General features: G+C 43.0%; 1 protein-coding gene across 1 annotated transcript in view; it reads right to left on the reverse strand.

Moving 5' to 3' along the window:
• Nucleotides 1-4,185: 4,185 nt before the first annotated feature.
• pdzrn4 (PDZ domain containing ring finger 4) overlaps nucleotides 4,186-23,619 on the reverse strand; it is a 28,706-nt gene continuing 9,272 nt past the window's right edge. The window contains exons 2-9 of the mRNA XM_037462490.2: nucleotides 15,221-15,492; nucleotides 14,138-14,240; nucleotides 10,355-10,453; nucleotides 8,939-9,001; nucleotides 7,083-7,184; nucleotides 6,788-6,904; nucleotides 5,029-6,084; nucleotides 4,186-4,890 (exon numbers count right to left, since the gene is read on the reverse strand). Of these exons, the coding sequence (XP_037318387.2) occupies nucleotides 4,318-4,890; nucleotides 5,029-6,084; nucleotides 6,788-6,904; nucleotides 7,083-7,184; nucleotides 8,939-9,001; nucleotides 10,355-10,453; nucleotides 14,138-14,240; nucleotides 15,221-15,492 (2,385 nt within the window). The 3' untranslated portion in view covers nucleotides 4,186-4,317. The remainder of the gene's footprint in view (nucleotides 4,891-5,028; nucleotides 6,085-6,787; nucleotides 6,905-7,082; nucleotides 7,185-8,938; nucleotides 9,002-10,354; nucleotides 10,454-14,137; nucleotides 14,241-15,220; nucleotides 15,493-23,619) is intronic.

A 23,619-nucleotide genomic window follows, 5' to 3' on the forward strand; every position in this document is an offset into this window, starting at 1 on the left:
AGTCATTAAGCATTTGGAACAAAATAACACGTTCAGGATGGATTTGGTTCATCCACCCGACCCTATTGCTGGTGAAATAACAATTTCAAAACAGGAAGCAGGAGCAATATTTTCCAAGACACACACACACCTACTGTGCCTCACTCTGTACCCCAGCAAGCCATTGGTCCTCTCATTTATAAACCTTCTTCTCGTCCTTCCCACCATCCCACAGAGGAACGCTTTCAGTCGGTCTGTTCCCTGCCGTCCCGCCGCTTCCACATGTATTTTGTTCCAATTATCTCAAGCGTTATATCTCTGTGTCGGGACTGGTCCTCTGAATATTTTATACAGCCAATTAACGCTTGTGTTGAGTTTGGGCCGTTACTGCTACGACGCTGACTTTCTGTTCCCCCTCCTTGAGTTGCTCGGCGTGTGGGGGTCTGCTGAAGCCGTACAATGATTTCTTTGTTTGACTGAGAAACAGTAGACACGGGGCCTTTAAGCATTACATGGTAAATCTACTCAACACATGCCTTCAAAACGTCGAAAGAATTCTTTGGTAACATCATCTAACTGATTCTAAAAAAGAAGAAGCACAGCCTAGGAAGAAATAAAACACTAAGTCAAGGCCGGGAGAGGAATAGTTCCGTCGTGGCAGTAAAGACAAGAAAATAGTGTTGACATTTCTGTGTTTTTACTCCTGTGGAAGTTCAGTCACTTATCCTTCATGAGGAAAAGAGAGTGAACAATATCCATTTAGTTAATTACAAGTCTGAATGAGCCATTAGCGCATAATTGAGGTCGTAAATAGAGGTTTAATGAATGGAAAATGATCACTCATTACCCCGACCATAATAACTCACTTATTCCGTAATAAGACAACTCTTGATTGTGCTGCTTTATATTAAAAACATAGCTGCCTTTGGCTGTTGTTGTAATGACAAACACTGAAGGAACAAATGTACCTCAGTGGGTCATTCATTCAGCAGCAAAACACACAGCCTTTACATGGGCGAGGGGTAAAGTATCCTTTTGAGGGATCCTTTATGCGTCTTGAAAAGAGCAGTTGTTCATAACTCGACTGCTTAACGTCATCAAAGTTGAAGTTGACGTACCTTAGCTTTTTTCACGCTTCAAGTAGTGTTTATTTGTGAAGATTTTCTTGCTGAACAAAGTGTTTTGGATCTGAAACTTTTCTGTGTTTGCCACAGTGCTTATGTTCTATAATTTGGCCAGCAGGGGTTTGAACCAATTAATCAGACATCATTTGATAGAACTGAGGACCTTGTCTTTGTCATCCACTCCCCATTACGTCGTCTACGCCGGCACGTCAGAAAAAAAAAGCACCTGACTTTGTTCTAGTCCCACTCGTTCGCAGCTGCTTCAAAGGCATCGCTAGATTAAAGGTAGCCGCGATACCGCTCTTTTTCATCTGCGCCACTGTGCAACACCAGGACGCTCAGCTGTTGGAATTTGAATGAGACAAATCAAGATCAGAAGACTGGGAAAAGGAGTCAAGGTACACATTTTTGTGATAATCATGTTTATGTGTTTTAGGCCCTATCCTGTGTGTAGGACAGCTCTAAATCGGAGTAATAAACCTTTGTAAAGTTTCCGACAAACACCGACCTAACTCTTCCACAAACAAACCCCCCCCTTGAGGGGTCTTCCTCATGGAAGTGCAGCCCCTTCACTTGTCTTTCCCAACAAGGAAATAAAGTGAAGTTACCAAGCACTTTTTATAGTGTTTTTTTTTTTTTTACTTTTACTCTAAGGTTGTTTGTTCGAAGGTGCTGATGAGTTCTTCTTCAAATTATCCTTAAAAAACCACCAATCTTTGTAAATATCATGTATTTGAATGTGAGATTTCAACTTGTGATCAATCTGCTTGTGTTGAACTTTTGCACAGGACACTTTTCTCTTCCCTGTAGCAGTGACACATGGACGCAGAGGCAATTTCCCCTTGAACAAGCATAATCTGTTTTAAAGCTTAAGTGGTATTCTTGGTTTCAATTCGTGAAGCTTGCATGCAAACCAAGCCTCAATATCTTAGCATTAAGCTATTGATATGCTATTGTTCTCCATGTGTGCATCAAAATGCAGGCCTATTTCAGCACGGGCGGCTGCACCACCCTAACTGCAGCAGATGAACATCCAATTATCTTTGCCGAGCACATTGGGATTAATCATTCATAATACTCGGCGGACTGCCCTGAAAATTTTCCTCAATTTTTCTACACTTCTTTTATACAGATATAACCGGAGTCGGATATTATACAGGGAGATGGTTAGCTGTTACAAACGCGGTGGGTGCAGTGCTTTACCGGTTTTAATGTTATGCATAAAAGCCCCGGCGATGGGGTTGCCAGTCTGATGTCGCTCATTAATTCCTCAGTTCAGTGGGCTGTGGACAGACACAGCAGATTGACAGGGGGGGACTTCCCCGGCGTCTCCTTAATGCTTTGAAATGGGAGTACAGTTTGGCTTTGATGCCTCCTATTGCTAAATGGACATGCACCCCCCCTTCATCCCGCTACACGCACCGAGCCTCTCTGCACCCATATTCAATTCCCCGCCCCCCCTTCCCAATACACGCTGTCAGTTATTCATCCCAATGTGAATACATGAATACTGTAAGCTAAAGCGACAGGGTAAATTGCAATGTGTGCTATCAAGCCATAAAACATCAAAATGCTTCATGACACCCTGTGAGTGTGAATATGGAGATCAGGAGGCTTGGTTTGGTACAGCCTGGAGGCAGGTGGAGTCCTCTTTTTTTCCAGGTGTGGCAATCATTGCAGTTTGCATTTAATTCCCTCCCATGTGTTCAATTAGCAATCGTTTTTGTTATAATCACTCCCAAACAGAATCCATGTTTTTAGAGCGTAGCTGATTGCACAGTATCGATCAGTGCCAGCGCTTACGTAGATCTTCCCGCATTATGGAGCTTGGATGAAAAGAACCGGATGCCTCCACACACACACACACACACACACACAAATGTGTCTGACATGAAGCACAGTGGAGGATAGTATTAACAGGAAACCAATAAGGATTTTGTCAGGTATGTTTTTCTGTGTTAAAAAAGCAAATATGGCCACAACTTAGAGTGTTCACAGTGACAATGCTTGCAGGCTGATGTTTCTTGGCCATTCATCCAGTTATTTTTGTTTTTTTAGTCAAGGGGGCAAAACAAAAATCGTCATCCTGAAGATTAATGTATAACAAAAGACAAAATGTTCAAAGATGTTTCTTTTTTTTCATGTTTTATTACAAATACCACCATCAAATGCCAAAACAAATACTGAACTCAAGGCCTCTTCAATGAACTTTACAGTGAAAAGCAACAGGTTTTGAGCTGAAAAACTGCAATTTCATAGATTTGCTGGACTAGCCAGGTTATGTGAAACATTTATCAGTTGCCAAACAAATTAATTTACAATAAATAGAAATAACAGTAAAGAATATAAATATGAATCTATTTGATTTTAAACAATCCACACATTTATGTATTTGCAAGGTTCATTCACTTAAGTTAACGATCAAATTAACCACTTAGATATAGCAGATTTTGACTGTGAGGTGAGGTAAAACTGTTTCAAAAAGCCCAGCTCAGAAATTATGAGAGATTTCAACATAATTTTATTTTCAGTGCTTTCAGTTTTTCAGAACCATCTGACTCCTGACATGATCAACACAATAAAAGGAGTGTTTTAGGAGATGAGTTCTTACTTCTCTTGTTCTGGCATACAGTACAATCAAATAGTGTCAACTCTGACTTTGATGGGTTGGTGATACATAACATAAATAACATACCATAATAAAATGTTTCCAGAAAATTTGAAATTCTGTGTAAAAAAATCCTTACAAAAAAGTTACTGATTTTACAAAATGTGAAAAATATTTTTCCCCATTATAAAAATGCCACTTTGAACGAGGCCAGTGGAGTTGCCGAATATGCAATGAAACACAAGAACATAGAGTACGGAAAAGACAATACGCAGTACATGAAGCTATTGTGTTGGTTCCGCACATATTTTTGTGAATCAGTTCAAACCAAAATGCTACCAGAAGCATCTCATATCAAAAGCCAGCGCATTACCATAAAGTCCTGATTGGTTGAGGTCTCGTAATGATTGACCGTTACTCTTCAATGACTCTTGAAGTGATGCCTTCGGAATGCTACAGTGACACAATGCAGTGACACTTGAATCAAATTTCACAACAATTTTTTTTGTCTATTACAAAAATCAGTGGTTCCTTAAATGCAGACCACCCGATCTTAAAATTTGAAGTAGGGCCTACTTAGAAATATGCAGTCCTGCTGGTGTTTCGCTACACAGTTGTGACAGATAGGAAGGCGTTATGTACTTTGGAGCTCTCTGGCACTCTAGCACCATGGCTCATCAGCTCCTGGATGGTCATCCAGTTATCCAGGATCTTTTTGTTTCGTTTCTTCATCATCTTCTTGTGACTGAGCTCCAAGATATTCACCTCTTTCCTGCCCTCGGCACCACTGGCTGGCCCCTCCTTCAGACACTCCAGGCGGCTCTTTTGCATGAACTCCCTCCTCTTCCTCTGCTCTCTGGCCCGTGCCAGGTGCTGCTTCCTCTCCTCTTTGCTCCAGTAGCGGCCCATCTTCATCTCGCTCATAGCGTCGTCGTCAGTGGTCATGCCCCCGCTCCTCTCTTCCCTGATCCTCAGCGCCCGCTCCCTCAGAATGCGGTCGCGAGCGGGCCTCCGGGCCACGTACCGCGTGCCGTCAGCCCGCACTTTGACCTTCCACTCCAGGCGGGGTTCCCCGGGGCGTCCCGACCGGTGAACGGGATCTCGACAGACACTGAGCAGACTCAGCTGGCTCTGGGAATACTCCAGGGACGAGTGCTGTTGTAGTAGCTGCATGTAGCTCTGAAATAGAGGATATATTGGTTGGCAAATCATTGTCTTCAGATCCGCTTCTATTATTATTATAGACCCTATTAACGTCGTTTGAGGCACCCCCCCAGAAAAACAACTTAAACATGGCCGGCGCGGTGTAAAACCTACCTGAAGTTGCCTGGATCCAGCCTGGCCTTGATAGGGGGTTGTCTGATAAGAACCGTAGGGAAGCGCCCTTCTGGAATCTCTCTTCCTCCCTTTCTTATCACACCTCTCATCGTCTGCAGGCAGAGCAGGGTCCGACTCGGACCGGGAGTGGTTGCTCTGGTCGGGGCTGCTGGAGATGACGTGGCCCGGGTCTGCCGGTCGTTCACGAGCGTGTGTAACCTGGGGATTGACGATGGGAATGGGGCTGGAGGGTGTGGAGGAGGCCAGCCTCAGGTTTTTCTGGTTGGTAATGCTGATGTGTCTATTCAGAGAATGATCGGGAGATCGGTCCATTCCGAGCGGTGTGGACCGTGCACTCTCCGCTGTGTTGTAGGCACTGGAGGTGTCCTTTTCCCGAATCCTGTCGCCGTCCGATCTCTCGGGGTATTCGTGGATGTCGGCCAACCTGCCTTGGCGCTTGTGTCCGTCTTTGGGGCTTCGTCCTGGTGAGGACAGAGGTTGCGAAGGGTCCAGCTGGTGGGCCTGGCGGAGCTGATGCGCCTGCATGATGCTCTGGCACTCAAGCTCGATGCTGCGCAGTTCCTCATTGAGCATCCTCAGCTCCTGCTCCACTCCGTTGCCTCCTCCGACACCATCTATACCATCTTCATCCACTCCTTGCTCAGTGACACTGCACTCTATACTGTGTCGAATGGAGTAAACCCCACACTCGTCTCCATTCCGGATCTGACACTTGAGCTCCAGCAGTTGCTGAAAGCGATTCTCCAAACCTAAAACCCCTCCTCCACCATTGCGAATACTGATTACCCCTTCGTGGCCTTTGGAGACTGTCCTCGGACTCGGAGTGTCCTGTGGCACTACAGTCCCGCGTCTTGAGTGCGGATGGTCTGCTCGCCATCGTTCGCGCAGGCAATGTGCTGGGCTCCTCCTGTGGAGTCTAGCCAACAGTGGCTGGTGATCTGGACTGTCCGTACTGTGACCAAACCCACTGTCTTTGTCTTGATTGTTGGAGGAACACGTGGCCGTGTCTGTTGTCATCTCTTCGTCAGCTAGATCCTGGTGCGTGAAGAGAGATACAAACATTGAGTCCTCCTCAAGTGCAGTTTAATTCATGCAAGACCTTTTGTTTGTTTCAGATTAAGATTAGATTATTGTGAGGGAAGAATGATCAGGCAAGTGTTCCTTGAACTAAAATTCATTATTGGACAACACACCACCTTAACATTTTTAGTCAGATGCACCAATTCCTGTGTCCTATATGTAGAGTGCATGGAAGTTGTTGAGAATGTTAGCGTGGTTGATGGTTGTGTAAGAACTTTATGTCTGATCATACCTGCAGTTAAGTTTGGCTATTTTGCTTCGCCTAGCCTAATGGTCCCTAACCACCGCTAAAAACGTAGTGTGGGAAGTAGCACTTTGTACCAGGTGCAAAAAGTTTCTATTTCGAAAAACTACTGGATTCTCACCCAATTACATGCATTTCCCAACCATCACCCAAGGGCTGTTTTGCCATGCGCAGCAACTACTAACCCCACCCGTCGGGCGGTTATTTCGTCGCGTTTATCAGTTTATTTAACTGTTCCGTGGGGGAAAAAAGTTGGACCACTGCCCTACAAACATTTTTCCACCATCTTGTGTATTCTGAGTAAAGCTGGAATCTTTTTTTTTGTTAAGCTGACACTATTTGGAAAAGGTCAAAACTGAATATTATCATGTTGTATAGAAGTTTGACCTCTGTTCTGATGCATTTCTCTCTCACCTGGTCCCCCCTGTCAAACGTATGTCCCCTCTGCTTCCTCCTCTCCTCCAGGATTTCCATCTTCAGCTCCTCCACGAGCTTGTGTTGTTCCTCATCCAGCCATACTTCCTCCTCCAGCTAAAGAAAATCACAACTCAGAAACCTGTGTTTGGCGTTGTGTGTGTGTGTGCATAACCCCCCTGCAGAAAATCCCCCTGACAACTCAAAAGAATAAAAAGGCACTTACACAGCCATTTGACACAACATAGGATTTCAATAAAGGCCCGGGAGCCAGTGTGGGCGTGCAAGTGTTTACCTGGATTTCTGGTCTTGTCACCAGTAGAATGATGCTCCTTGCTTCTTCAGTTGACAACAAGGCAACAGCTTTCTCTTGGTCTTGCACTTCAAAGCCATTTATCTGTACATCAGACAAGAATAAGTGTTCACGTTGAGAGGAATGAACTTGTAGGAAAGTCCCAACCACACATCAGAGAAAGGACAGGTAATTTCATCATCATCCCCCATTTAACTGGCATGAGTGAAAAAATAAGTGTAATACAACCCATTGCTCCTTGCTAGAAACACCTTGAGAAATTACACGCTGACACCTTTCCCTCCTCTTCCTGTCTCGTTTCTTCCCATTTTCTCCTTTGATTAGTCTCTCCTTGCACCTTTTCTGTCTCGTATCCCTCCATCTGTCTTTCCTCCCGTCACTTCCTCCAACTCCTCGCAATCCCGAGGAAAAGCTCGGGGAGTCAATTGCAAGTGCCTAGTCCGACCTCACTAGAGTCTGCTCTCAGCGCACGACCAGACACACAATTAACTGGTCTGTGACAGGTGGCGTTCATCTTTTCCTCACAAGAGTAATGGGGCTGTCGGAGGAAGATAATAGGGCCGGCAGTACAGCGGGCCCCGCTCCCCACAATCATTTACCCTACTAGGATACAGCAACACGACCATAAGAGAATGGAGGTAATCGGAGAGAGTGCTGCGTACAATAAATATGGAGGAGAAGTAATGTTGGCACACTGTGGCTCGGACTGGCAGACAGCTGAGGACATCCAGTAAATGTCCATCAAACTACAATAAAGCATTTCAATGTTTTTCTCAGCAATATTTTATTTCACAAAAATGCTCAGGGTTGCACTACAGGGGGCGCTCAAACAATCCACATTCTTTAACAATTATAAAGTTCAACAATTGAATTCCATTCACTTGTGCTTTTTTTGTTCATTCAACATATCATCTATACTGAATGCTCATATAAAAATTTGCCATCGTTATTTACTTTATTAAAATGTGTCTTTTCCAAATTGCCCCAAACAAATGCATCCATTTAAATGTGTAGCTAAGGTGAAGGGCATTCAGTACACTGTATGCTTGTTACTGGATATTTTTCCCAGTCACAAACATGGCTCTCCATAACAAGAAATGATGGTGTGCTGACTTAAAAACTAAGCAACTCATCTGCTGCACAGAAGGTCTGTGAACTATCTACACAACGTACAGAAACTGTGGCACTAGAGCCTCAAATAGAGTTTCAGGGAAAGTGCCAGAGCCAATCAGAAGCGGGGCAGTTGGAGGCAGAGGGTGAATTCAATGAACTCATTAACTAGTTGCGTGCGGTCAGGCCTACATACATATAGATATAGATATGTACACATGTATTCATTTACGTAGTATATTTGCACATTGTGCCAGATAAAAGAACATAAGGAGACAAAAATAAGGGTGGGAGTTTTATCCAAATGAGGTTCTGTGGCCAGAAACAGACATCTCGTTAACTCCTAACGAGAGGCTGCTCACCTTCGCCACCTGCACCTGGTGGTAGTAATTAGTAAGCTCGGATTAAAGAGTGCAAAGCCTTACACTTTGTTAATATTCCAGTGGGGTTTTGTAGTTGTGGCAGACGGGATACACACTCGATCCAATGCCGAAAAAAATGTTTGCAAATAAAGCTACAACAGCTTAACTGTGTTTTATGAGAACTACTAGGTGTTTTGCATAATTAGACAATGTGAGACTGAGACAATGAGATGATGTAGGGCCTGGTGTTACTATAAATAGGGCTTTATTTACCTGGCAAAGCAATGTGTGTACTGTTATCAAATGTAGGCACCTGTAATGAGTCCATAATATAACCCGTGTGATCAATGTTATACAGATAAGCACCTGTAGAATACGATCTCCTTCCTTGATGCGTCCATCTCTTGCTGCTATGCTATTTGGCTCCACCTGCACAAAAGAACATGAAAATCAATCCGTGCAGCCGTAAACGGTGTATCTATGCCCTCCCATCTCCGCTGGCTGCTAAAAAGTCAATCCTTTTTTTCATGAAGGGGAGCTGTTTTGTTCTTGTCGACTTTGTGTTTTTTTGGTTATTTTCCGTTGTTTTTGGCACTGACATGTATTTGTGTAGTAGCTGGTGGCGTGACTGAGGTAACAAGTCCTCAAGATCAAACAACATCATACAAGAAAAAAAACAACCAAAGAAACAAGGAGAGCTGCAAATATTTCTGAAACTGGTACGATTTTATTTTAGTTGAACTAATAAACATTCTTTTAGAATGCCTCCCAGGAGATATGCCACAACAATACGTGCCCTCAAATTTCATAAACTTTGTTGTTGTTGCTTTGAAGATCAAGAGAGATGGCGACATATGGGGGGGAGAACCCTGATGGAGAAAAGAATCACGTACCTACTTAAGATGCACCGATGCGATCCATTCATACATTTTAATGAGGGAAATTTTCAATTTTATTATTTCTATCAAACATTCAAAAATAGAACATAGTGGAGCAAGTGAAAACCTGATAAATGCTGGCAGGCACAACAGCATTCTTCTGCTGTGATTCTGAAAAGGAACTGATTGTACCTGAAGGGTGGCATTTTGAACCCCTTAGCGGCATGTACTTTACACACACTTTGATATTTTTGTTAATACTGGGTTTGAAACTGCAGCTGCAGTCAAACTAAACATTTTAAGGCCTTAATTTCCCCAATCATTCAGTTTGCTCTTGGAAAGAGCAACGTGAAATGTATTTTCTATGCAAAACAGTTACTTGACTATTGAGAAGAATTTCTGTAGTGTATCCGCTCTCGGTTTAGTGTTTTTGGTATTCAGAGGTGGTGCAGTAAATCAGTCATTCAACATGCTGTGAGGGGGGGAAAAAGAAGGTTGTCGCTCCGAGCTAATTATAACCTTCAATTAAAACACATCAGAGCAGGAGGAATGACAATGGCGGGTCGGGAATCCCATTTCAGACTTGACTTCCTCATTCACAGTTGATATTGACTAGCGAACACGTTGTCTCTCCGTCTTCCCTCATTCTGTTCTACTTGCTCTTTGCTCCAGGATGTAAAGATTGAAATTCAAATGGGATTTCACGCCATCTTTTTGAAAACTTCCTGCACCAAAAGAAACTGTTGGTGGGGGGGAATGTAGCTCGGATTCCGACCTCGTTCGGGGGAGCACGTCATTGGCCGACCAGAAAAAGCAATTACTATAAAAACGTTTAAATGTGATAACCCCATTTTTAACCTATTAGTGTCAGTGTAGAAACAAATAGGAAGAACATCTGCCCTACCTGGCTGACATAGATGCCGCTGTCCTCCTCATCGTCGGTCCTGTAGCACAACGTCAACCCAAGCTTCTCCAGGCTGTTCTGCCTGCACAGCTCCACCTCCTGTTTCACACACAAGCAAACCGATAAGGTTTGTGACTAGAAATGGCTTCCCATGGAGCCTCTGATATGGTTTCCAAAACCCATATTGTTTCCTCCAACACAGAGTTTACACATCTGTTTCACAAAGCAGCTGAAACAATCCTAACCAGGGGAGATGTGGTCCAACGTGATGTTTATGCTCTGCATCACTGTCCATAAACTCTTTTAAGAGCATATCTGCCCTCGTGATGCAGCGTGGACAAAGTGGACAGAGCAATTAGTGTGTGTATATATATATATATCCTTTGCGGGGAACCAAGGGAAAAACAACATTATTATTTACACTTGAAGGGAAAGTTTAGCAGTTTATTTAAATGTATAATGAATTCTTTATGTGGCATTGTTGCAATTTTATGTCATGTTATAATTCCGAGCACCACTCTCCTTTTGGCTCTTCTTTGTTCTCCATCATCTCCTAAGGGATGCATCTATACTAATGTTGTGAGCTGTTTAGTGTACAGTGGGATTATCAGAGCTCACCCTGACAACAGGCGCCTGCTGTTACCGGAAAAGAGGATCAATAGAAAATCGAGAGTGAACCGATAGGTCTACCATAAAACTAGCTAGCAGAAGGTAACGATTAAAACGAATGACCAAAATAATCTTCTATCGTAATCAGAAGGGGATTTAGACAAGATCTGTGTGTGACGTGTCAGCTGGTGTGAGATGTCCGACCACTCGACGTCTCATGATGTCGAGAGATGTATGAAATCTGTGTGAGGAGTGTCATGATGATCACATGTATGTCTCAGGATAAAGAACATATACAATAAGATATTTGTGCACCAGACTTTCCTGTTTATGATACTTTATCTCAGTAAATATGTTGAAAAATAAAACCTTTCAGTAGCCTCCACGCATGACTTGCATGTGTGTAAATTCCGTCTCTGGTTTGCAAAAATGATTAAAGGTTCTGTCTAAGGAGGTGTCGGGTGTAGTTTTTCTAATAGAAACACTCTTTTGACCTGAGGGAACTAAACACCAAACTTTTGTAATTAAACTTTATTATTTATTCATTAGCTGAATAAAAAAAGTGTGAGGTGGTGCATGACCTTCTAGAACCAAAATAGCAAACCCCTTTTGCTACAATTTGGGCTTCGTGCCAGTTAGGAGCGGTTGCCTGTTACTAACTGTTTAGGGTCATTTTCAGGGGAATAAAAGGTACGATTTTCAGGATTCTGATTAAAACTGGTTTAGTGCTTTGCATTCAGTCCACTGGGCAGCACTACGAGGAAGGCACAGCATGTGTGACGTTCACCAATGAAACAGGAGCCCGTCAGTATCAAACTGGACCCAGCACGTGTCAAAATACAGGGCCAGGTCTTTGATGGCTTTAGTAACGGTTGGTCTTATTGGTCGGTCCCATCCCACAGGAAATGTCACTAAATATAGCTTGACTCCCAAGCGGCTCCTTTTGATCTCTGCTGTGTATAAAAGGTAATCACATAAAGATAACTCAAGGGGTAATCTTTATTAACCCCATGCTGCCAAATTCATTTTGCTGCTGTGAAGTTGTGAGAGGAGGGGATCGGGGTAAAATGAGGAACGGGGGCAAGAATTAAGCCCCGGCTCCCATTTTTCTGTCATGGGAAGCCTTGATAGCAGCGATTGGCAGGGGAAGTAATTAATTTCTGTGGCATTTAACTCCCTATGCAGACAGCCGTGACCTTCAAAGGTTGAGGTGTGTGAGGAGTTTATAATATTGTTTCACCGTGTGCATGGTCTTGACTTCCCACACTTCACACCGACTTAGTACACTGGCTGATTTGCACAAACCCCTGACAGTGAAGTAACGGCTGCATACATTGAGATCAGACAGCGCTAACGCCTTTTTATGTCTGTGCACATTGGGCGGCACGCTGGATTACTGGAGTCGGTTATTGCCCTCCAGTGAAGATGTGTGGAGCCAGGGGTGCAGAAACCGTAGAGAAGCTCTGTTTGTGATGTGGGATCCTAATCCGTTTAAATCATGGCACAGCGAGCAAAACTAATTCCAGGTGGCTTACGATGAATTGTTATAATTGCTGAAATTTGTTTTCGATACAATTTGAAAATGGGAGGGATCCTATTTGCTCCATGTTATTAATGTATATTACAAATGGGGATGTGTGACAGTGTCACAGGGCCACATTAAACATCCGGTTTTAACATTGCAGTCTCATAGACATACTTTCAGCTGCCATTGTTTTGTAACGACAGTTATTAACGTGTCTTTAAGGTGTAATAATGCTAATTACCAACCTATTGATGTTGCTACCATCATGAACATCAGAGTGGATTTTGTCAGATGCAGGCATTTATCAGGCGGTAAAAGATATAATATCGTGTTACATTATGGTAACTGTGGGGTTTTGGAGCTTGGTTTTTGCTGCATCCAAAAGGGTTTGATCTAGGAGTTTAAATGGCTCCCTGACAACGAAACGGTTAAAACAAATGCTTGGCTCTGAAACTCATTTGCTACATCTACCGTCTGCTACTGGGCAATATTGTAGAAAAATCGCAGTAGTAGTAGAATGACAGCACGAGTACCCATGTGGACAATCAGAGTCGAAGTGAAGCCCGACCTGTCAGAAGTTATGTTCCTGGGAATGGCAGCCCTATTCAGTACCATCCAAGAGGAAAGCCATTCGTGTTTCAGTTAGATACACATGGATGGACAGAGGTAAGTGTACATCTGGCAGGTAGTGACGTTGTGTGTGTGTGTGTGTGTGTGTGGTAAAGCAGAACTTGTTCTAACACTATTACCGCACACAAAGCCCTCCATCCCCCCCCCCCCCCCCCATCCACCCCTGACACATACCAGAGAATCTTTCATCCACAAGACGCTACATGGTAAGACCACAGCTGGCAACTGAGAAATCCTAATGACCCACAATGCAGTTCACTGAACCAGGGAGGACAATTGACAGCAGCAAACACCACCAATCATTGTCACCTATTATGACCTCAAGGTCCACTTTGAGTGACATGGTTCATCATTTAGAATGGAGGCACATTATATATATATATATATATATATATATATGGCAGATATTTCACATACCACAACTTAACGTATTCTACTTGATTTATCATTGCAAGGTTCATCAATATTCTGTAACATTGCTCACCCTAACAAACATTGAGTGCTTGGCTTTCACTACACACCATTCAAAATTTCTATTGAGCCTCGAAGTGTTCTTTTTGAAAAGAGGAAACAATTTTTTTCTGAAGCACAGTGAGTGAAAAAAGAGGGAAACTAGCAGCATGTGACTGAAGCAAACTGGTGATTCGAGAGAAATTTTTGTACAATTAGAAGAAGAATAGCCTTCGGTCGTAAGCCCAGGATCTTTGTTTTGCAATGCAGAACAATCTAGTGTAGGTTGTAGATAATTTATTTGTATAGCATTTCTATCACTTGGTTCTACTCTCCATGGCATCAATTAGCTACCAGATGAAAACATTGTTCAGCATTCATTAAAGAATTACTGGATTGCTTACAGTAAGAGATTACGGGGGGTGAAAAATATTGTCTGTAGACCATGAACATTAGACTCAGCAACAAAAAAGTGATCTTGTTTCAGACCAAATCTACTGAAAGGTCAAAACATATTTTGGAGTACTTTTAAAGCACACTCATCCAAGATTAAAAAAAACATATCTTACCTCATATTCATATTCTTCAGTCCTCTCCACTTCTACTGGAATATTGGACAGGTACTCTGGGCATTCATAAAACTCATGTTCCATGGTGTGGATGGAATGACAGCTAGAGAAAACAACACATAAGACATTAAGTTAATGTTCCTTTTTGCATATGTCTGTGGTTGTCACTATTTTGGGAATAAGCCACCAATGTATCGAAAGGCTTCTGTAGTGGGAGAATGACGCAATCGTACCAGTTTGATCAGGTGACGGCTTCGTTGAGAAAATCAAGCCACAAAAAAATGCGCCCAACACATTCTGATTGCTATCATAAAACATCGCTGAACCCCTCTTCAAAGTATTATTTTGCCACCAAACTCTGAGCAAGCAGCCGCAAACAGCCACCATAAAAGCCGTGACCTCTGCAAAGTGTTACTGTGATAATGACTCCTCCATAATCATCGACCCAAGATGGCAGATTTGTAGAATCTTCGGACAAATTGATGTCATCTACTGCCCAGGAAAGCCCTATTAATAGCCTCCGAATGGAGGCAGCGGCAGAATGCCCGCTCTATCAGCCCATTGGCTTTTAATCGGGCAGCAAAAGCTCCCATTAAAGAAAACGGGTGCAGCACACAGAAGCAATTGTTGCATGCGAATTTGGCTGTGCATAATGATTATCGCAGGGAAAAAGTGATGCATGACAACAACTCATTTCTAACAGGAAATTAAAGACAACAATGGATGAAATTTTGTCGAAGGTTTAGGTTCATTTATTTTCTTTTTCTCCTGGTTTCAGCCAACAAAATACAAGAGAGGAGGAGATCCTTTTCAACCTGTCCATGTCCTCTCAGTTTGTACCAGGGCCGGGTCTAGGCAGGGGCAAGAGGGGGCCTGGCCCCCTCAAATAAATGTTGTGCCCCCTCAAACTAAATTTGTCAATTAGACATGGTAAAAGGTGCTGGAGCACAATGCCCCCTCAAGATTTGTGGCTGCCCCCTCATACATGCCTGTCTAGACCCGGCCCTGGTTTGTACTATGTACACGAGACCAAAACGTCTAGCACTAAGGCCGTAAGCGTCATTTTCAGTGTTTTACCCTCACCTGTCTGTCAACAGGAAGGGACAGATGTCCGGGACGGGAGGAGTAGCCGGTCGAAGCTTCGCCAGCGCCACGATGTGCTCGAAGGTGATGTCCGTTTGCGTGCAAACGTCCACGACGCACACGTCCTGCGGCGCGCCGCTGTGGTTGTGGCCGACGGCGGCAGTCGCTCTGGTGGGGGTCCGTCGGAGGACCTGGACAACGATGGGGTCTCGCCTGATGGCCTCCGCCACTGCCTCTTCATGGTCGACCTTGGAGAAGTTGCGCCCGTTCACCTGGGATGGGGGAGGGTGGGGGGGCGGGGGTGGGAGCCAAATCGTTAAAATGACACAAAGCAAATTGTATTGAATCTTCCCGAATTCCCTCGTCAGTGAAAATACTCTCTGCATATGGCGTCTCTGTGAAAAGGAGACCAAGTCCACGGTGAAGAGAGACCTTGCACACCTTTTTTTCAAGCACTCATTTATGCAAGGACAACAAACTGCTTCACACTCACAGCTGGGAGCCTTGCAGCACGTTTACATGTCTCCACAGGCAGGTGCTGAAAAGCTCCCAGTAAAGCAAGCACGACTTAAGTGCTTTTTTTTTAATGGCACTTTTGCTGTAATTCTCTATGGAAATGTAAAAAAAATAGATCCCCATTATTTTTACCTACACGGGGCACTTTATCAGTAGCCTCAGACCTTGTGGCTGCTTCTCTTGAATGTGTTTTTCTATCCTTTTGGCTGCTGCTTATATTTACACAGAATTTCAATTTACTAGATCACAGCACTGAATGGGAGAAACAGTTTAATGATCTCATTTTGTCTTATTTTGCTTTGCCATAGGATTCATCAACAAATCAATCTAACTTAAAGGTCTTATTTACAAGCCCATTAAGTTTAGAATTAAAATATTACCGATATACACAACTGACCAGCCGAGTGGGAAGGACAACTGGGAGAGGGAAATGATCTACTGGGAACATCGGTTATAGCAAGCGCCTACTTATTTAGCAAGATCAGGAAAGGTTGTGCCACAAGGGAATCCGTAGAAGAGATGTCAAACTGACAGCTGTCAATGTGAAAACACACCCACACGTGTGTGTTTAATTGAACCCCAATTAGTTTAACCTCTGTACGCCGTCGCTGTGAAGTTCATTTTCAGGCTGAAATTGATTGTTTGCATTGATTTTGGATTCCTGAGTGTGTCAGATTTTTGTCAAGGACTAATGTCAGCATCATTATGGGGAGAACACATTAGAAATATGAAGCGCTACATGCAGAAACCTCTCTCATGTAGTGTAGTTTAGCCTGGCAGCAGGGCTCAGTAGCAGCAAATGTGATATCATATTTTTCGGGGCGTTATGTCCAACAAATGCTCCAATCAGTCCACATCCAACCACCATCGGCAGCTATGATGCTATCCAACTTGTGGCCTCATTATTTATTTCACCACATTAAAGTTCCCCTCCACAAACAGACTTGTTTCATCGCATTTTAACCCAGGGCCAAAAGTACCCCAAACAGTTCCACAACATTGTTGAGTTGATGTCCAGATGGACACATTAATCTCAAATCGGAGGGAATGATCCGGCGAGCGGGAAGTGATCGGCGCGTACACCTGCCCGTGCGCTCACCTGCTGTTGTTCCCCCATTCACTCTGCCTGTTGATGAGCTAACTGGCGCCTGATTAATAGCCAGCAGATGTGACAACGGGATAATGGCTCGGAACGCGCAGGTTTCTATGTGCGCGTGCAACTGTTTGTGCGCGACGCACCTTTTGTAAACAGTCTACACGTCATTTACACCCACACTAGGGATGATTACACCACAAATGGCAAGGTAAAGAGGGGCAGATCAGTTAGAGAAGGGTTTTAACACATCCGGTGTGATGTGGATTGGTGTGGTTCCCATTCCAAGTTATTCACATATTTATTTTCTTTGGGATTTTAATCTAGACGTGAACACAATGTAATTGAACTCTATACTTCTCAGTTGGGTTATTCATTTCGATTTTCCCACATATTCTGCCAAATACCTTCAGTATCATAGGGATACATAATCAAACATCCATATTTTTCATCAAACTATTCTCATTTCGGGATATGGTTTTTTTTTAGCATTTTTCTATTCTGATACAATCCTCCTTGGTAGGTTATTGAAAGGGAAATTGTATTTTCATTTAGAAATAGTATGGGATTTTCAACCATCCACCTGTGTGTGTGTGTGTGTGTGTGTGTGTGTGTGTGTGTGTGTGTGTGTGTGTGTGTGAGTGGATGAGCACTGAAGCTACACGTGTCAGTAGGATATCCGTACTGACACGTGTAGGTGTGCGGATTCCATCTATATCAAACAATAATTCCATTTTGATTACGAGTACCCTTTCTCGATTCTCCGCTGCGTCCCTTTGACCACGCTGACAGGGAGACAATATCCACTCAATGCAACATCTGATACAGACCATGAAAGCTCCACTAGAACACTAAAAGTAGTAGACGGTAGTCTGTGGAGACTTCCGTAATGAACCGGCAATCTAGTGCCGCCTTCATGTACCTCTCAAGCTAAAGGTTACCATTGCCAATAAAATGGTTCCCAGTGGCCCTAAACCAAAGCTTCTTATCTGTCCAACCACTCTTCCTTTAAAGGTCATGGTTCAAAGTGGTGCGCTACAATTTGGGACATACGAATATACTGCAGCTGTGTGTGTGTGTGTGTGTGTGTGTGTGTGTTCAGGGAACGTTAAGGGTCTTCATTGATCTACAGCTTTTACAGAAAAACAATGTAATTTGTTGTAGTCTGTTTGGTATTACTCTCTGAGACCTTTTATTGTATGGTCTTTGTCTTTTCTACAGTGACTGTGGACACAGTAAAGTTGTGACCCAGTAAACCTTCAGTCCGTCTGTTGGTTTTAAATATTCGATTGGATATCTATGATGTATTGCTACAAATATTAAAAACCATTTAGCAGCTTAATCTGCAAGAAGAAGAGATTGAGCAAAAGTGGAAAAAAATAGAGGGATGGGTCAATACATAAAATTCCATGAAGAGGAGAAATCCTTTAGTTGCACAGTCTGTGAAAATTCGGCATCCAGCAGATGCAAACCGACAAGAGATAAGTAATGTGGGAGCGGGACTATTGAAATATTTTTTCAGTTATGTGACAACCTTATTAATAAAGCAATTTTATATAATAAAGCACATTTTAGGTCTTCATGTTGGTTTCAGTCGTTGCATTTTACTTCTTATTCCATTTTGTGTGAGCTGCAAATTGTTCTTTTTTTCCATTCCATTAGTCTGAGTTATCTGACTTAGATAAGCTCAGTCAGAAGATTGTTGTAAGAAAGGCTAGCACAACCTTTGCATAATTTACTTTTTCTGTAGTAGTATAGCAAAAATATTTCTTTGGCTGTCACAGTATTGATTTTCCAAATACTCAAAAAACTCAAAACATTGCAAATATCTATCTGTACTTTCATGCAATAAACATTTGCTCATACCATGGACCATATTTTGCAAATGTTTGCACAAATCTACTACTTTCACTACATTTTGTTGTATGTTTGTTGTCTTAAGCAGTATTTTCTTTAGTTTTATGTTCTGCTCTGTAGGTTACGTGGAAAAACTACCTCGCAAATAATAAAGATTGTAATTCAAGGGTGCAGAGGAAGAGGATTTTCTACAAAGAAAAAGAATGAATCTATCTCAGAATCTTAAATGGCCTGGGATGCACCAATTACACACATCATTGACTATGCGGGTTTACTAGTGGACCGTGGGGTGAAAATGGTTGGTACACGTGTTGAGAGGGGATTGAAGGTGGCTCAGTGAAAGCCAATCAAAGGCAGGCCTGAGGCTTTTTAAAATGCTCCAGAGAGGACTCATGTCAACCTTTAAATGTGTCACACGGTTGGATCAGTGGGCCACTAGGATGGCTAAATGTTCTCCACTTTTGAACACCAGCGGAAGCAATGAGTAAAAGTAGAAGAGTTTATTTTTGTGAGAATGGCTGTCTTTGCCTCGCAGAGATAACAGCGTGATGGAAACCACTCAACCTCACAGCTAAATCTCACAGATACGGTATCACTGTACAGCAAATGGAGGCAGACCCCCACACACACACACACACACACACACACACATGCACGCAGTTTAAAAAACGACATCAGCTCCCCACGGGCTTAAAACGGCTCTACAATGCGGCTGTTTGAATTTGCCGTGTTTGACTGAATAATGGACGTATCTCAGACTGAATGGGCTCACAATGGCCCACGAAACAATGAGCTGCCGAGAGACCTCGGGCCTATTCAACACCGACCCCGCTTGCCTTCGAAGGAAAGTCAACCCCGGCAGCGGGCTGGTCATGGGTTTTTGTGAACTAAAGCGAGATTGTTTTTACATTGAAATTGGCTAGGGAGCGCAGGTGGCGTGATCCAGTGATCTGTCGAAATGTCATTTATTTTATTCCTTTTGGCTGCATTGAGAGGGTTCAGGAGGTCAGGCTCGTGTGGAGAGGGCTCATTGTCAAAAATGTCTCATTTCAATAATAAAAGTCTCTGACATGCAATATCACCTATGTGTGCAGCGGAGGCCAAGGAGGGTCCATACATTTGAGTGGCGCCACGTGCAACCGGTGCAGCAAGCTGATTCTTGCAAAAACAGAATGAAATGTACCTTTTTTTTTCATGTCCCATTTGCCTTCCCCCAAGATTCTAATCTCAATCAGCTAGAGTTCAATGTTAACAACTCCAAAACCATTTGCAAATAGTCAATTACAGACATATCAAGGCAGCTGGTTTTGTTAGCAAGTTGCCACATTTTAATGCAGAAATGAACTTCTTTAGTTGTGGTTGGACTCCAATACGTTATCTGACATGATCTGTCAAACAGAAATTGATGTGGGAAGCTTCAGTATTTGGAAAATATAAACTGTGCTGAACAAATGTGTTGTGTCTACCGTCATCTCACAGATAATAAGTTATCTTTTGGGTTCCCCAATTTTTTTTTGTTCACTAAATTCTGCTACTTTTTTTCGAGCTCAGAAGTCAGAAAGGGGGAAAAAAAAGCAACTCTGATATAACCTCTCACTTACTGTACAGCACCCGTCGACTCAGAGGATAAAGAGTGAGTGTCCTATTTATAGGTCTCTATAAAAATTTCCAGAGTGGCTTAAAAACATAATTCACTACAATTATAGCCAATTTCAAGCTCAGTGGGGTGACTGTGAGATAAATGAACGCTATTATGCTGCGATGTGATCCATTTGAGAGACAAATTGTGTGAGGTATGGAGCGTTCATCTGTACCTCATTGCAAAAAAAAGTGAAAATTTCAACCTCACGTTCTCTTAACTTACATCTCTGAAGTTCATCAGTTCGACATCAAAAAAAGCCCTGACTCGAGTTAAAAGTTTGTGAGAGTTAGTGAGATTTCACCTATGTTCTGCATTTTAAGCCTGACATGTTTGTCTTTCCCAATCAGAAACTGCTCACTATGCATTGTGACGCTGTGCTGTTTTACATTTCAGTATCGCGCCAATTAATCAAAGTGACAAGGTATTTAATGAGAGGCAATTAGAGTGTTAACCAAAATGCAAATCAGATGAGGAGAGAGCACGGGAGAGGGTGCGGCGAGAGATAGTGTGTGTTGGTATTAGTAGTAGCGGCTTGGGGTGTGTGTGTGTGCGCAATCAGCTATGGGAGTGGGTTCAAGGAGATTTCACTCAGTACTCTTATTAGGACTCTCATTGACTGGTTTCCTGCCTGTGTTTACGTGCTCGTCTGTACCCATGATTATATCTATGTCCACGCCGGGGCGAGTGTCTCTACAACTTGTAATGAGTGTCCTTCACAGTTTTCCACAGATACGGGCTGCTGCACGACGGGCAAAAACAACCAATTAGTTCTGCACGGAGGAAGACCTCGTGACAACATGAAGCATGGATTAAATGGCTGCCGTCGGGACGGATGTTAAGTAGCCACCGGAGTCAATCCCTTGTACATCATACAGCGTCTGTGGGCGGTAGATTAGACTCTGTTTTCTCTTGGAATCGCTCCTTCACAGTGCTTGGCTTGTTTTTTTTTAGCTTTTAGATCTTTGCTTCAAAGAGAGTATTAAATGCAAAAATGTTTTGCACAAGAGTGGCATGCTTCAAATGTTTTTTTCACAGTCTGGCAGCAACAGCAGAGACCAGTGCTTCCCGCGTGTCCCTGTTCAATAATATCTGCTAAAAGTAACAGGCGGGTGTACTGTCCTTCAACTGGATATCCTGCATTCAAGCCCCTCATCACGGAGGCTCGGCTCTGCTGAAGTGTCCTTCAACGAGATCGACTTTGCTGCTCTGCAGCTGATCATGCTCTGTTGCCTTCCCATGGAGGCTAAAACAATAGAGTACGTCCGACATCTTCCAAGAATCATGAATAGATGTTGCATCAATAACTCAATTTAGAATATCTTATCACGACAATCAGGAAATCTACAACCTCCCTGCGCCCAATTTTCTCTGATAATATCAAGGTCTGGAAGTAACACAGCTGGCAGGGTTGAGTGAGGAAGCCAAACTAGATTAGTTTGGTTTGCTGTTAACTGAAAAAAGACAGCAACAACAAACACAGGAAAAAAACAATTCAAATACAAAATCAATACAATGACCACCTGAATAAACAAAGGACTTATAGTTAGTTCCCCATCAGCAATCCGAGTCTAGGAGCAGTCCAGAACCAAAGGGACAATCAGCCCTGTTTCAATATTACCAAAGAAGGACAGCTAATCTCTAAATATAATGATGCTTTGGAATTAAATTACACTAAAAAGCTAACCTAAAATTTGGACATTACAGTAATGAAGTTGTTATGAATAAATGTGAGTACTTCCACACCCTATTTTTTGTACAATTTTATTTTCTAGTCTTTTTGTTTACATTTCTTTGCTGGTTCTATTGGTAAACCATCCCTTACAAACAGGGATAAATAAGCCTACTGGTAACAGATGCAACACAGACTGCAGCTATAGGACCGGTATTTTCCGAGCTGGCTCCCATCAGGGAACACGCCGCAGGTGGGTGATTTGGTAATGCAGCTAAGGTGAGGCAGAGGGGCCGCTAGAGGGCAGACGGGAGTTGCGGTCTGAATGAATTGGGGGGGGGGGGGGATTCATGTAGTTCCAAAAGTATTCCTTATTGTTATTTTAGGATGAAACAAATGGGCCAATTTGACATCCTGAAAAATATGTGCACTGGTGATCTTCTGTGTAAGCATGAATCAAGTGTTGTATCTGTTATCATCCTTCCCTCCATTCGCCTCATCCTCCTCTCTGTGCAGTGATTTTTCTTTGTCTCGCTGTCAAGGGTTTACTCCCCTTTTGTCTGCAAGTCAGATGATTTCCTTTTAATTCAATGTGCGAGAACATTGCCAAAGCACTCTTTAAACAAACGCTACATCACTTTCTGCTCTATGGGTTTTGTGCATGTCCCCCGGGGTTTTCTCCTCTCTAGCTCTTCACACTGTCTGTTTCTCCCCATCCCAGTGTGAAACCTCAGAAATCAGAGACTGTTGACTTGTGACTGTCATTCCGAGCAGCCTTTTCTGATGTAAGTGAGGCGAAATCAAAGGTTATCATCTGTCAGGGAACACATTAAGAATCATCTCATTTCCTGCTCTTTGTAGCACTTCCACGTGCGAGGTGGCCTCCTTTCAATTGGGCTTCATGAATACAGATGCATTGGAATCACAAAGGATTAGTGCATGTCCTGCCTTTTTGGAATTTGTTTTTATTTACAACGGAAACAATAAAAAAATTAGAATTGCAAAAGTTGAGGAGGTTTAATCTAATCTTATTCAACATCTACAGTAGCCTGAACGGTTACTTCTGTCGCTCTCATAAAATGACAAATGCCTTTTAGCCTGGTGGACCCATACATCATGGCAGGGCCAATTGTGTCTGTGTTTAACTAATAGGATATGTGTCCTCAAGCAGCCATGGATGGCACCGGTTATGACAAACTGCATCAACAAGACATTCATTACCCTCAACATCCTAGCAACCAAATCACAATTACCCTGATCCAAGAGTGAGCATCCAGCCCCGCTGCCACGCTCTTATTCCTCGCACAACATGTCGGCAACGCATAAATTAGCCTTCTTTTGTCACATTGGGGGGTTGGCGGATATGAAAATTAGCTTAGTTTGTTGTGCTTGTGATGAGTCTTGGTGAACTGATGGCAGATGAGTGCCAACTGTCTTTTCTGGCACATTAACAGACAATTTAATGTTCACTCTGCGTGCCTCTGTACATACGAATGTGCTTGTGTCTCCCGAGATGTTTAATGTGGTCTTTTTGCACATGCATCCTTGTATACGTTCATCCATGCAGATAGTTGTCTTGACCAGCTAATGTACTTGGTCTGCACCGTGCCAGGACTCTATTG

Source organism: Pungitius pungitius, chromosome 2, assembly GCF_949316345.1.
Source record: "Pungitius pungitius chromosome 2, fPunPun2.1, whole genome shotgun sequence".
Classification (NCBI taxonomy): domain Eukaryota; kingdom Metazoa; phylum Chordata; class Actinopteri; order Perciformes; family Gasterosteidae; genus Pungitius; species Pungitius pungitius.